The sequence below is a fragment of the Schistocerca serialis genome, chromosome 8 (genome assembly GCF_023864345.2).
Source record: "Schistocerca serialis cubense isolate TAMUIC-IGC-003099 chromosome 8, iqSchSeri2.2, whole genome shotgun sequence".
In the NCBI taxonomy this organism is placed as follows: Eukaryota; Metazoa; Arthropoda; class Insecta; order Orthoptera; family Acrididae; genus Schistocerca; species Schistocerca serialis.
The window spans coordinates 428,544,901-428,560,666 of NC_064645.1; the positions used below are offsets into that span (position 1 = coordinate 428,544,901).

At 38.5% G+C, this 15,766-nt stretch overlaps 1 protein-coding gene across 4 annotated transcripts in view; it reads left to right on the forward strand.

Moving 5' to 3' along the window:
* Window positions 1-15,766, forward strand: part of LOC126416720 (coiled-coil domain-containing protein 134-like) — a 43,612-nt gene that overhangs the window by 4,032 nt on the left and 23,814 nt on the right. Inside the window, exons 1-2 of one of the 4 annotated variants that reach the window (XM_050084533.1) lie at window positions 5,671-5,788; window positions 7,126-7,308. In XM_050084533.1, the coding sequence (XP_049940490.1) occupies window positions 7,222-7,308 (87 nt within the window). In that variant the 5' untranslated portion in view covers window positions 5,671-5,788; window positions 7,126-7,221. Of the gene's footprint in view, window positions 1-5,666; window positions 5,789-6,751; window positions 6,858-7,125; window positions 7,309-15,766 lie in introns of those variants that run through there. The other 3 variants (XM_050084532.1, XM_050084530.1, XM_050084531.1) reach the window with 3 other exon arrangements.

Sequence of the window (15,766 nt, forward strand, 5' to 3'; positions counted from 1 at the left end):
TATTACACTGTATTCACGTGACCAGAAATGCTCTCCATCCTGCCACTGAACTTCACTAATTCCCGCTATATCTGACATAAACATATACATTTTCCTTTTTAAATTTTCGAACCTATCAACCTGATTAAGGGGTCTAATATTCCTTGCTCTTTCATGTAGACTGCCAGTTTTGTATTTCCTGATATTGATATTCTCCTAAATAGTCCCTGCTTGGAGGTCGGGTAGGGGGCTATTTTATCTCCGGAATATTTTACCTGAGAGGATGCCATCAGAGTTTAACCATATAGCAGAGCTACATGCCCTCCACAAAAGTAATGGCTGTAGTTTTCCATAGCTGTCAGTCTTTTGCAGTACCAGCACAGTAAGGCCATACTGGGTGCTGTTACAAACCAGATCCGTCAGTCATCCAGATTGTTGGCACTGCATCTACTGAACAGGCTGTTGCCTGTTTTCAGGAACCACACATTTGTCTGGCCTCTCCATAGGTAATCCACCGTTGATACGGGGCTGTGTATTGTTGGGGCACGAAGGCCACCCTGCCTTGGCAAGCTCTGTGGTTCCTGGGGGATATTACCTTTACAGTGATTTTATTCTTATCCACAGGAAGAACAAGATGTTATGTGTGTCAGTGTTGTCAGTAAGTAATCGCAGTTGCAGAATGTTAACAGACGTGCACTAGTATGGATATAATCTTCTTCCCATCTGTAGATGGTACTGTTTTGAGTGCAGTAATGTAGAGGTAGAGTTCAGCTATCACCCTTAGCAATATTAAACAGTTTACCAGTTTAAACAGCAGCTAAAAGCTATCGACAAGTGCACCAAAATGTGCCAGCAAATGTATTTATATGCAGGGTGATTTCTTGATGATGTTACAGACTTTCAAGAATGATGGAGAAGGATAAATATGTATCAATTTGGGATAAGGGTCTATGTACCGGAAATGAACAAGTCAAAAGTTATAAGTGAAAACCATTCTGATTATCTTGACGGTGGAATACCTGTACTGGTACTGTTGTTGCTAAGATTGTAGGGTAGGCAACTTTCAGAGGTGGTGGTATGGATCAAAACAAGAAAAAATTTCTAGTGAACATGGGCTCCAAATTGCAGTTAAGAACACTTGTTCAATAAAGGAGATGTGTTTAATGCTAGTGAAGATGGAACAAGTGCTCATAGTTCCTCAGGTATGAATTTTAAAGCTCATGTTTACTAGACATTTTTTTCCCTTGTTTTGTTCCATACTACAACCTCTGAAAGTTGCAAACCCTACAGTCTTAGCAAGGACAGTACCAGTACACATATTCTACTGTCAGAGGTATCACAATGATTTTCACTTATAACTTTTGTCTCATTCGTTTCTGTTACAGGGTCCCTTACCTCAAAGTGATACATTTGTCCTTCTCCATCACCCTAGAAAATTTGTAACATAATAGTGGAATCTCCTTGATGCTCTTTAGCGTCATTGGATGACAGTTCCAGGTATGGGTTCATATTCAAAATATTATGTACTTACTCTCCTCTAAAATTCCTAGAAGTTTGTAATGGGAATTTCCAAACACCCTGTGTAAGTAAACTAATTCCAGCTGTGTCTCATTGATATTGAGATCATAGCGTATTACATTTTTGTAATTTGTGAAGTACAAAATTTTACATTTCTCAACATATAAAGCAAGCTGCCAGTCTTTGCACCACTTTAAAATTTTATCAAAATGTCACTGGATATTTGTAAAGCTATCTTCAGATAGAACTTAATCGCAGATAGCTGCATCATCTGCAAAAGGGAGAGTCCCAGGTGGTAGGTATAGAGGTGGTGTGGGAGTGACCACAAATTGAGTCTTGGGGTTGCCAGTCTGTTGTTGTCTTTTTGTAGATGATGCTGTTCTCTATAATGAAATACTGACTGAAAAAGACAGCAATAGTCAGTGAGGACTGATAGGTTTCGAAGTGGTGCAAAGATTGGAAACTTTTTTTAAGTGTTCTTAAACGAAAAATTTCTCCTAAATGGATTTCAGAAAAGCAGCCTATGGCTGCACTATCAATGTTTTTGTATATCCATCCTTCCCATTGAAGGATGGTGGGATTTCGGCAACCTGCAGTATTGGTAGGTTCAGTGGACCCCTTAGGATGACACAGGATCCCACAGTGGCCATTACCTGCAACATACAGGGTTTTGTAGAAGTGAAAATGTTAATTACTATATGGTCATATGTAGTGATCCTTTGCTATGGTTAGGCTTGTTAATCAGGATATTCAAAGGCTGTGTGGATGTCTTCACATAGTCATTCGACACTGGAGCAATGTGACAATTGTCTTGTAGTTATACAGTTTGACCTAATGTTTAGCGAAAAATTTTCTCTATGTGAAATATCAGAGGATGCCCTACGATAAGAAAACGACTAAACGGGCAAGGGAAAGATGCAGGCCATTTATCACAAGTCACTTGTTACTTCACGAAAGTCCAACAATCTTCTATTGCACAGATACCAAAAACACTAATAAAATACAAATGATTTAGACAGTTACTGCAAAATTTCTTCAATTGAATAAATTGATGATTAATTAGTTAATCTAAATGAATAAAATGCACCAATTTAGGAAGGACTGACAAGCACATAGTACAATGAAATATAACTCAAACATGTACTTAGCGGTGGGCAAACAATGCCAGCAATGATGCTAAAGATTACAATTCAAACATATGACTGGCCCAAGGGGGTGCTTGACATTAATGAATAAAACTTACAAAAAGTGCAGTAACATAAAATTACGCAAGTCTGATATCAACACAGATATCCAATATTTGTTCAATCAGATAAGCCCCCTGGTCATAAACAAGATTCTGACGTGGAAAAATAATAAAATACAACTTAACAAATGTGCATTACTGCATTACACCAATATTAAAACTATTACGATAAAACCAAACTTCAGACAGGAAAAACATGGAAGGGGCAGGTACGGCAGGCCAGGTATTAATAAGACGGTTTAGAATAATGGACACTACTGGTTAAATTGACGCCCGATTGCTAGGGAATAGAAACTAAACGTATGAGGGATGCATTAGCAAGCCATGAGGCCACAACGTCTTAGAGGCTGTAGTGAGATGGGAAGTGGTGCGCCGCCTGCCCACACATACACAGCCAACCCGGACAGACTACACCAATTGAACCGGCAGGTAAGAGATAACACCAGGGGGCAGCGCCTCCAAATGCTACGAACAGCTTGGAAAGGCAAGAGCTAACAAGCAAACGAATAATTCGGGCATAATGATCATAGAACATATGAAAATGCTCAGACCAAGACAAGAACTCTGTGTGAGCATGGCCCCAAGCCCCAGTCTAACCTAAGAACTACTGAAAGGATTAGCCACTTAATCTTACAATAAAATAAAACAAGTTTATTTAATAACCAAGAAATCACAGGGTGTTCAACACATTAACTTGAGTGACTTAAAATCTTGAGGGCTAACACTCAAACAACTACAATAGTAATTATATTTAAAGCAAGAATTATTAATTTTCTTGAAAGGGGGCAAAATCTCACCAGAATTGTGGAACTTAACCACCCAAATGAACCAAGATTCACTGGGCCGCTAGAGTTTTCTTACCATGGATGTGGGCAATTTTATAGTCGCTACATCAGTCAGGGAAGCAACAACTTCCAATACAAATAAAACTCAGTCTCAACCTCAGTGGTCACTAATACAAGTGGCGGCCTAGGACATATGACGCAATTAATTTCAGGCCCGAATGATAAGATAAGCATTTGTTGAACAAGTTACAATTACAGGAAATTGAAAACACACAAATATGATACTCAGATAATTTCAGAGGCACCACAAAGTAATTTTAACACTTGAGACAGAGTGATGGAAACCCACAGGCAATCCACCATAGTGGGAGCAACTTCAATGTGGGAGCACATGTGTCAATCACATAATGACTAGGTGATTCTTCAATTTCTCCAGGCGTATTTTATGACAAAATAAATCTCGGGTGAACAGCCTGGTGTGAGTGTGCATAGGACACAATATTTCGGCAATCAACCACGTTGCCATCATCAGGTGTGCTGATGTACCGTTTATGCATGCCCCTACAAGGCTGTTCACCTGAGATTTTTTTCGTCACATAATGAGTACCTTACCCTCAAAGGACAGAAAAGACAGCACCAGAAAATGAACAACACTTCAACACCAATATCAGTAACTATGCCTGCTTAATCTGGGGTAAAGCGCATGTGTCAACATTAGGCCCACCAATACAACTGTACCGATAACTGGCCACTTAGACAATTGTGCACCCGTAAGCTCCATGTACAGCTTACTGTGTGTCACATATGCTTCTTATCTCTCTCTTTCCCTGACTGCCTGCCCACATTGTCAACAAGCCATTCCAAGGAACTACAACTAACAGGCGACCGAAGCGCCACCCAGCACCTAGACAGAGATGGATCGCACCAGTAGCCAAAGATGTAAAACATAGAAAAAGCTGACATGGCTCATATGTCTAGTTTTTCCAAGCATTGTTTTTGTTGTGTAATGCAGCTGTGTTCCAGTTGTAACATTCTTTGAGGGGGTTAAACTTTCATTTGTCAGTGACAGAACGAAACCAATCTATCTGTATGTCTTCATTACAGCAGTCTGTAATGATGTTGACATCAATGGGACATTAAAGTGTAATCATCCTTCCCTTCATTCCCTCTTCTATACAAGTGACTCATAGTAATGTTCTACAATTCTTACGGCCTGCCCTCTTGTCACGTCTCATGGTAAGTAAAGCAGGTGATTCACCAGCAACTGAAATTGGTTATCACAACCATACAAGACACTCAACATTAATTAGCAAATGTAATTGATTGAAAGTACCTTTCTTTTTGTGGTATCATTAAACACAGTACTTACTTGAGAACTGGATTTTCTGTAGCAGATTTGTTGTCCAAGGGCATGATAATGAGTGATGGATTATCCATAAATCTTTGTTGGTGTTAGCAATGATAATGTTTGATTGCCAGTCATCTACAAGGATGTATTTATGCTACCACAGGTAAGGAAATAAAAATGAGATGATTCCTAGCTTTGAACAATTTTGTTTCTTCAAAACAAAGAAGACTAAACAAATTGACATTGTTCACATAGTAACTAGCTCGTAATTTTGTCATATGGTATCCTGAAGTTCCTTTGACAGGAGAAAGAGCCAGGAAATAAAAAATAATAATAATAATAATGATGGAAAGATGCATAGATATTGGATGGATGGGGGAAAAATACCCTTAGGAGAAATAAGTTATGAAGGAGGGTAGCAGGTAACACAGAACTAGCTTTTGGCCTTCTCTCCTGAACCTTTTCTTTCAGGAGGGATAAGAATAATGAGAAGAAAGTAAGAAGTGACAAGGAACTAGCTTTGGCCTTCTCTTCTGACTCTTCTTCCTCCCTATCTCACAGTATTTCCTTTTCTTCCGTAGTGGTTTCGTATTTCCTGTCTGACGCTTTCTTCTGACAAATGCACTGCTTTAACAGTAAATTCAACATTTTGTTCCTCATTCATATTGGTGGTGTTCATACTATTGGTGTTTCTGTAACAGCAGTTTGTATGTAAGTACCTCTTTTCTAAATAAAATATTTTTAAGATATGAAAATGTAAAATTTGCGGCTTTCTTCCTTAACAGAACAGTCAGGCGCCTATTTAAGAAGCGGAGAGCTGAACAAATACAAGCTGTAAAGGGCTTACTCACAATGGATAGCTATGAAAAACAATACAGAATGATTTCTGTAATTGTCGATAAGTTATTCAATGTAAGTTGATATGAAGATCTATTTTTAATACTATTTTCTTTCATCTGTGGTGTTACATACTTTCTCTGTTTCAACCAGTCCTCGGGTATAATGTGGAGAGTTATACTGTTACAACAAAATAATAATTAATCTTCCTACTCTTATGAAGAGGCTGCATGTGGGTACAATGAGATGCTGAAAGATTAATTGTTTGCAGAACGTGACATTCTTCTGTGTACTAAGAGGGAGATGGAAAGGTCGGAAGAAATTTTCATTAGACGTAAAATTCTCCGCGTACAGCAGGTTGACATTTAACAGTGAAATCTTCTGGGGTATTATTATCTTTTTTATATAATCTTTGGATTGTTTTATGGCAAGTAGAAGTTTGCTTGTCAATTGTGCAATTATACAATCTGCAACATAACGAGTATCAGCTCAGCCCGTAGAGTAATGATTATTGTGAACCACCTTTATCAGAACAGTAGGCTATATAGTTTTCAGCGAGTTGTATCTAATGTATTAGTAGACATTTTGAGTTACATAAATGCTCTGTTTGAGGTATTAGATAAACACAGCAGCCCGGCAGTATGTGAAGTACCTGTTTTCCTCCTAATGTACGTATATAAAGTAATCTCGAAGAAGTTCCCATAATTATCACTGCTAGTAAATCAGCTTAGTTGTAATATGTTGTTAGTATACTTTACAGAAACAGATTTAAGTGGTTGCATCTGTCTATTAATGTAAAACATGACTCATTCCACAACCCTGAAGTTTCTCTTCAATGATGAGCTAATGAAATACGATTTATGAATGAATGGCTAATTGCAGTGTTAAAATACTCTGCAAGCTAGAGTTATTTTGTAGAATACTTGATATACTAAACTTTTTGTTAACCTCACCAGATAATTCAAGTAAATGTTTTATGACACAATAATGGACCACTACAAAACAAAGCCAACTGTGACCTTTGGGAGTGGCACCACTATTATGATGTTACTCCACCAGTGCAGAAACTGACATGAGAGCTTTAGGGGCTACTGGAAATGTCAGTTTTAGAGGAACCGTCTGGTGGTGATAAGTGCTTAAAGCTGTAAGTGTGAGTGGCAGACTGGTTTGCCCTTATTGCATGTTCGGGTCCTGTCATGGTCACCAATAAAGGTTGGCTTATTCCTGAAATGAGATAAATATTCATATTACAGGTTTGAATTGTGGTCTCTAAAATAGAATTCCAGTTTTAATTTTAATGTTACTTTGCTTGACTTTTATGGAGACTTTCTTTTTAATAATTTTTGCAAAACCTCGAAGGAATAATGACTCTCGTAATTAAAACAATTAAAATGTTGTTTTGTAACTTTCAGTTGGTGGACAAGGAAACATCATAGTTCAATATTTAGAAGATACAAGTTGCTGGTCTGAAGGAACACACATGACAATACGAGACTGCTGCTAATAAAATGATAGTTAACGGCAATTATCTTCACACTGATTGCTGTGAAATGTCACTAAACAAATACAAATTGTTTAAGACAGAAGCAATTAGGGTCAGTATATTGCCATATGAAATAAAACACCAACATGTTTGTTGACTTACTTTATCAACTTTTGTACAGCATCTGGTAGATTATGCTAAGACGTTCCTCTTACAACTCTAGTAGACAGAACAGAAGAATAATAATTGAAAGTTTTTGTCATTTGTTTAAAAAATTATCTGAGACATATCTCTTTCACCTCTCAAATGTATATAAATTAATTCTTTGCTGCTACTCGGCATATTTATTCCATACAGACTCTTTCATTTCCCTTAAAAGGTCTGTTATAAGCTCCACATACTGTGCCATATTAGTTCCATTGATAAGCCCTGCTTTATCACTATTCTTTGAATGGATTAAATGTTATATTACTTATCTTGCCTCGCAGTGACTGAAGCTTTGATTTCTGGTACTTGCTTTTGCCTTATACGTCATCATTTGTCAGTGATCTTCTTTTTTCCCAAGGCTGTCTTATACTAGAACTGTAATGACTGTAGCACCACATCACTCACACACATTGTGAACAGAGTTGCAGTTTATTGTAAGTAATAAAAAATGATTGTTTGATTTCTACAGTTGGACCATGAGCTGCCCCCATTGTCTATATCTGGTAAAATGTCATCTCTGTTCCAGTTGGAGATAAAATTACTGGATTTCTGTGCAGCAGCTGGAGAATAAGCAGGAGTGCTGTGTCGTTCAAAGATAACTTCATTTGCGTAGCTCGAGTGTAATGTCTATGGTTTCAGTTCCTTAGTCTTACAGACGCTCTACCACTGATGACATTCATTCAGTGAACAACTTTTGATCAACTTGTGGAACTTAGACTTAGTGGTAGTATGATCCTGTGGGTAATATGATTTTAACCAATAAACAGTTTATCGTAATTTTCCCGTTGATGCTGTAACCTTTCCTATACAGTCTCAAAAGCATTATGTAAATTGATTTACAGTTTCTGAAGCAATGACAGTTCATGTGATTATTTACATTGGAGCAGTATGAATATACAGCTTTCATCTGTAGGAGGCTTGTACACTTATATTAGCTTTCACATTCATTTCATATCCACTTGAGGTTTTTAGATGCACATAGGAATGTTCCATGTGAAAGAGATTATATAGCTGTCATTCACACCATGAATGCAAGATGCTTTGCATTTTATGGAGATCTTTTGAGAATCTCAAGTTGGGTTAGCACAAGTAAAAGCCACCATATCACAATGGGCAAAACACACATGAACTGAGACAATCATAATTCAGTCAGATTCATTTGAAATTTGTTAGCACAGAAATGAACAAACACTTGTATAAATCAGTCACAGTCGGACATGATGTTATGTATACTTTGGCCATCATGTGCTATGGTGCCATTTGGTTGTGTTTACTGATTCCCGAAACATTAGAAAACTATGTTTAAGGCAACACATATAGTCCCAAATACTACACACAGCCAAGGAAATCAGGATACCAATGATTTTTAGAGTTACGTTAATATGAATGTGTATCAAAGGTTTACCTAGTTTCTTAATAGTTGAAATTCAGTAAATTATGTACTAGCTATGCTCATTACTTGCAATAGATTGCAGATATTTGAGTAAATACAGGAACATTTGTGAAAATTACAACACTCATAGAAAGTGGTGCAAATGAATTCAGACTCGTGGGATGTATTGAGCAATGTACCAAAAATAAATGATAAAGAATCACACGTTGATGGTGTATGTATTTATCCAACAACACTTTCCTATGTGTCCATCAAGTGGCACAGTGGTTAAAGCCCTAGACAGACACTCAGTTGTAGGGGTTCCCCATCACCCATTGGCCATCTAGATTAAGGTTTTCTTTGATTGCCCTAAAATTTTCAATGCAAATTGCGGAAAGTGTCTTTGAAAAATGTATGCCCAGTTTTCTTTCCGATCCTTCGGCAATCCATGCTTTTGATCTTCCTCTAATGAATTCATTGTCAATCCTAATCTTTCTTCTTTCCCTCCTCCTTTACTTGCGTGACTGATCAGGTCAGAGTTTACATCTACAGCTATACTTTGCAAAGAACCGTGAGGTGCATGGCAGAAGGTACATCCCGTTGTACCAGTTATTAGAGTTTATTCCTGTTTCATTCACATATGGAGTGTAGGAAGAATGATTGTTTGAATGCCTCTCTACATGCAGTAATTATTCTAATTTTATCCTCATGCTTCCTCTGTGAGCAATCTTCACGATCCATATGTGAGCAGTACATAGAAAGTTGTAGTATATTTCTGGAGTAATAATCTAAAGACGGTTCATGAAATTTTGTTAATAGACTTTCTCAGGATAGTTTATGTCTATTTTCAAGAGTCTTGGTTCCTTCAGTATGTCTGTGACCCCCTCCCACGGATTCAACCATTCATGGTACCCTTCTCTGTATACATTCAATACCCCGTGTTCTATCTGGTATGAGTCCCACACACTTGAGCAGTAGTCAGTCACACAAGTGATTTGTAAGCAATCTTCTTTTTAGACTGATTGCACTTTCCCAGTATTCTATCAATAAACTGAAGTCTGCCACCTGCTTTACCCACAACTGAACTGTGCAATCATTCCACTTCATATCCCAGCTATTTGTATGAGCTGGCTGATTCTGACTGTGACTCATTGATATTATAGTCATAGGAGACTACGGTCCCCCCCCCTCCTCAAATGCAGAATGTTACATTTACGAACATTTAGAGCAAGTTGTCAGTCTCTGCACCATGTTGAAATCTTATATAAAGACCTGACTGTATATAAAGCTTCTTTCAGATAGTACTTAATTACAGATAACTCTCCATCCTAGATAACATGTTATGTCCTACCTAAAGCCCTCAATCCAGTCATAAATTTCACTTGATACCCCATATGATCATACTTTTGACAATAAGTGTAGGATCGGTACTGAGTCAAATACTTTTCGGAAATCAAGAGATACTGCATCTACTTGATGCCTTGATCCAAAGCTTTCAGTATGTTATGTGAGAAAAGTGTGAATTGGGTTTCACATGGTCATTGCTTTTGAAATCCATGCTGGTTGGCATTGAGGATACGTCATTATGTTCAAGCTCAGAATATGTTCTAAGAGTCTACAAGAAATTGATATCAAATATATTGGACAATATTATGAAAAGGGAAGGTGCTACTCACCATGTAGCAGATAGGCACAACAAAAAGACTCTCACAATTACAATTAAATCTTTCGGCCCTTGAGGCCTTCATCAACAGTAGACGACACACACACACACACACACACACACACACACACACACACAAACGAAATTTGCACACACGGCGGCAGTCTCAGGCAACTGAAACCAAACTGGATTTTCTATTGTTTGAAAGATATTGGACAGTAGTTTTGTGGATCACTTCTACTACCCTTCTTGTAGACGGGTGTGACCTGTGCTTTTTCCAAGAACTGGGCATGGTTTTTTGTTTGAGGGATCTACAATAGATTGTAGTTAGAAGAGGGGCTAACTCGGATGCAAATTCAGTGTAGAATCTGACAGAGATTCCATTGAAACCTGGAGCTTTGTTCAGTTTTAATGATTTCAGCTGTTTTTCAATACCACTGACATTAATACTTATTTCACATTATTTCTTTTCAGTGGTACAAGTATTAAATTGTGGTAGTTCTCCTGGGTTTTCCTTTGTAAAGGAACATTTGAAAATGGAGTTAAGCATTTCAGCTTTTGCTTCGCTATCCTCAATTTCAGTTTCTCTCTAATTTGCTAGGGACTGGACATTAACATTGATGCCAATAACAGCGTTTACATACAACCAGAATTTCTTCAGCTTCTGTGAAAGACTTGCAAATATTCTGTTACTGTAGTTATTGAGGACATCACGAATTGCTCTCTTGACAGCCAAATGCGTTTCATTCGGCATCTCTCTATCTACAGCCCTATGCTTTGTTTTACATCTGTTACGCAGTAATCTCTATTTCTTTAGAAGTTTCTTTACAGCGACTGTATACCATGGAGGTTCGCTCCCATTATGAACTGTTCTACTGGGTACATATCTATCCAGTGGATGGTCAGTTATTCTTTTAAACTCAAGCTATAGACTCTCTACGTGTTCCTGCCCTGTGCTGAAAGTTTCAAGTTCCTCATTTAGATACTACACTACTGATTTTGTTTCTATTTTACTGAACATATATATATATATCTTTTTGCTTGTATTAGTTGTCCTTTGTACTTTGGTAATCATTGTCGCCACAACCACATCATGTTCACTGATAACAGTTTTCGGTGTGGACATTCTCAAAGAGGTCTATTTGTTGCCATGAGATCCAATATATTTCCATCATGAGTGGGGTTCGTAACTATCTGTTCTAAGTAGTTTTCAGAGAAGGCATTTAGTAATGTTTCACAGGATGTCTTATCACACCTATCACTAACAGAACTGTAATTGTCCCAATTGATTGCTGGGTGATTAAAGTCTCCACCGATGATTACAGTATGATTGGGGAAGTTATGTGCAAGTGAACTGAGGTTTTCTCTACAGTTTTTGGTTACAACAGGAGATAAGTGTGGTGGGTGACAGAAGGATCCAATTATTATTTTATCTCCATCCCTGATACTGAGTCTTGCCCAAACCACCTCACATGCATCTTCAATTTCTATCTCATCAGATTTGTGTTTCTTGTATATCCCATTTGCCTATCCTTTTGACATATTCTTAAATTTCCTCCAAAAATCTCACTGCTATGAATTTCAGGTTTCATGAGCGCTTCAAACCCTGGCACTTTGTTGTGAATGCTTCGGCAGCTTATCATTAGGATTTTAATACTCTCGTCTTTGGGAGGCAGTTCTTTCGACCTTACACTGATACTTCTGGGTTTCCTACAGCTATAATATTTAAATTGGATGGACAGTCACCTTAAAAAAAAAAACCTGTGTGCACTCCATATTAGTCAGCTACCTGAGTAGCGGCCTCTGATGTGTAGCGCTCACTTGACCTATTTAGGGAAACCCTGTAGTTCTTAGCCCTGTGGCACAAGTCCAGGAAGTTGCCGCCTAACTTATCACAGAACCTTCGAAGTTTCTGGTTCATTCCTTCCACTCGACTCAGAACCAAAGGGCCACAACCAGTTCTGGTGACAATGCTAAAAATTTTGAGCTTTGTTGAAACTCCATTTGCAAGGCTGGTCTTCTCAACCTTCTCTACCAATGGCTGGAATGACCCAAGAATGACCTTGGAGCCCAGACAACAGACACAATCCGCAGTTGGTTGCACCCTGTTCCCTCACTGGCTGCCAGAATAGCCTCTTCAACGTATTGAATGGGGTCACTAGGCATACACACTGAGTGCACATGGTGTATTGTCCTGTCGCTTCCTGCCATTTCTCTAAGGGATACCCTCATTCGGCATACATTTGAACTGCTGACGATTAATAGACCCCCTACCCTTTTCTGTTTGAGTTTTCCTTACACCATACAAAACAGGTGAAGTGAATCTCGTTGGCTCAGTTTCAGTCAAAGACAGCATCTCAAACTTGTTGGTTTCGGGGATCAGTACAACACCCTGAGTCCTCCCTGGACCCCAACCACCCTGTATAGAACGCCTAGATCTATTGACATGCCACTCCAGTGAAGTGGACGGATAATGATAGATCCTGTACTTTCTGCAGAGGAGACAAAATCGACGATAGAGGACAGTACTTGAGCTACCTCTGGTCCAGGAATCACAGAGACACGACTCTCGGGAATTCTTCAAACACACCAATTCGCAGCAGCTGACAATCGTCTGACAATAGTCAGGATGAATTCCAGCTGTGTACGGACATCAACAAACTCATCCCGTCTTTGAGAACAGCATTCACAGTGGGGCTGCATTTTGGCTGGTGCAATGAACACAAGGCAGTGAACAAATAACTTCAAATTAAGCCCCCCTGATTATCTTTTAATCTGTTGAGCTAAAAAGTTGCTAATTTTCTGTAAGAATTGAAACAGATAAGCAAAGCAAGATTTCTCTTAGGGCAACACAAAAGCCTGTGGTAAAAATGACTAGTGTACTAAAACGTTTTGTTGTTAATTATAGTTGTTAGAAAACTTGAAAACAGAGTTCATTTGCAACAAATGCACACAATATATATCGCTACTCCTCTTTAAGGGAGAACTAGATGTAACACAACATTTTAGAAAGTCTGCTACAGTAAATCACAAAAGCTGATTTGCCATAAATTGCTCTTCGATTATGTAAAGGACAATGGTAGCTTCAGAAAATTCTCAAAAATGCACATTTATTTGCATTGATATACAATAAAATTCAGGGATGATGTATTCTGTGGCTGAACTGTGAATCACAAACACTGATTTGCAACAAAATAAATTACGTATCCAAAACACTCATACCAGTAACTTATGAAAATGTAGTTTTGTAGGCATCCGAAAATTCTCAGACTAACCTGTTTCTCATGTAATTGTACAATGAAATTAGAAGATCATTTTGAACGATAATAGGCCTACTGTTCTCAAAAATTTTAAAAGAGTACAATTAAGTGTAAGCCTACAATTGACGATAACAGTATTAGTTTTATCATGGCACTCGTGAATGTTCGAAATTTCACAGTACATCGCAATACAGATGTGCATTGATACAGTCAAGGAAAGATTATGCAGAAGTGATTCGAACAGTAAAATATGCGAATCTAGAATTTTAAATCATCTCACAGCCTTATGCAGTCTCACACAAGGGAAAATTACTAAGTCAGCCTTTATATATACATAAACATGCATATTGCATGGATTTTTCACTTTGGTGATTCTGTGTACACTTCTGCTGTGGGGTGCTGGAGAAGAACATTTCAGAGTGAGTTTATCTCAATTAAAAGCATTAAAAAGTGCAGCACCAACAAAGCACGTCTTTTGCGTTTTGCAAATAACAATACGAAGTTCGAAACTTCCTGGCAGATTAAAACAGTGTGCCAGAAAGTTTCATATCAGTGCACACTCCACTTCAGAGTGAAAATCTCATTCTGGAAACATCCCCCCGGCTGTGGCTAAGCCATGTCTCCGCAATATCCTTTCTTCCAGGAGTGCTAGCTCTGCAGGTTCGCAGGAGAGCTTCTGTGAAGGTTGGAAAGTAGGAGACGAGGTACTGGTGGAAGTAAAGCTGTGAGGACGGGGCGTGAGTCATGCTTGGGTAGCTCAGATGGTAGAGCACTTGCCTGCGAAAGGCAAAGGTCCCGAGTTTGGGTCTCGGTCCGGCACACAGTTTTAATCCGCCAGGAAATTTCATATCAGCGCACACTCCACTGCAGAGTGAAAATCTCATTCTGAATACTAAGTTCATTTGATGAACAGACTCCTACATCAGTATTCACAATATCAGCAAATGAATAGTTCGAACAAGATAGAATTATCTGTCTTTGGGAAATAGGTGAGTGAAACCATCACATTTCAGCTCCTACAGGGCATCCTGCTTCGACAATGATTCATGTGCAGAACCTGAAGAGAATTGTGTACAGGAGTGAAAGAATATTGGACTTGGGTTGTGGTCAGAGTACAGGACTGCAATTTTGTCTGCATTTCTGTAATGAATACCACATTTTTTATCTATGAAGTTGACTTGACGAGAACACTGTAGCAGGTCGGAGCCTGATTGCAGTGACTGTTCACTATGCAGTCTGCTGTGTGCTAGACTGGTGGCACACATGTTATTACATAGAGTTCCGTTGTACAGAAATCACAAGTACCTCAGATAGCAATTGACGTGCAAATGACCTCACTGACTTGCTGACTGGCAAAATATATTGATTTGATATGAACCATGTTTTAAGCTGTTTCTGCAGTGGTCACTACAAACATGTTAGACGCTATCATGGCTGTCACAATTTGGCAATCTGCACTGTTGAACAGTGTAATGAACTAACTCCAAGTGTGATGGTTTGCAACACCATTGGATACAAACTGTGATATTGACTTGTAAGAACAAAGGAGGTCCTAAACAGCAGCCACTGTAACAGCAAAGTTTTAGAGTGTGAAGTGCTGCAATTGCTCCAGTCTGCTCCACATTTCATATTTCAGGTCAGTGCCCAGCCTCACGTTATGAGGAGTTTGCAAACTTTCTTTTGAAGAACAAGAGGTACCACATCTAATTGGACTGCACTTTCACCTAACATGTCATGCATCAAATGTGCCTGGGATACAGTTGGTTGCGTACCGTTTTGTCACAGTCTTCCAGCAACTATTGTTGATGCTCTATAGGCTTTCGTAGAGAGAACGTTTAGGGAGATTTCCCAGAAATATGATATACATTCGAGCACCGTCATGCTTTCTGAATTTTGAACTGATAAGATGAGTGTCGAACTAACTTCATATTACAAATGTTACAAATCATTCTGATTTCATTGGAAAAATGCATAGATTTTCAGTATATTATACTCAAGAACAAAGTTGAGTAACAGCCTGCTATAAGTGATATGACAGTACATGTGTGCATATTTTTCATTGAGCCAA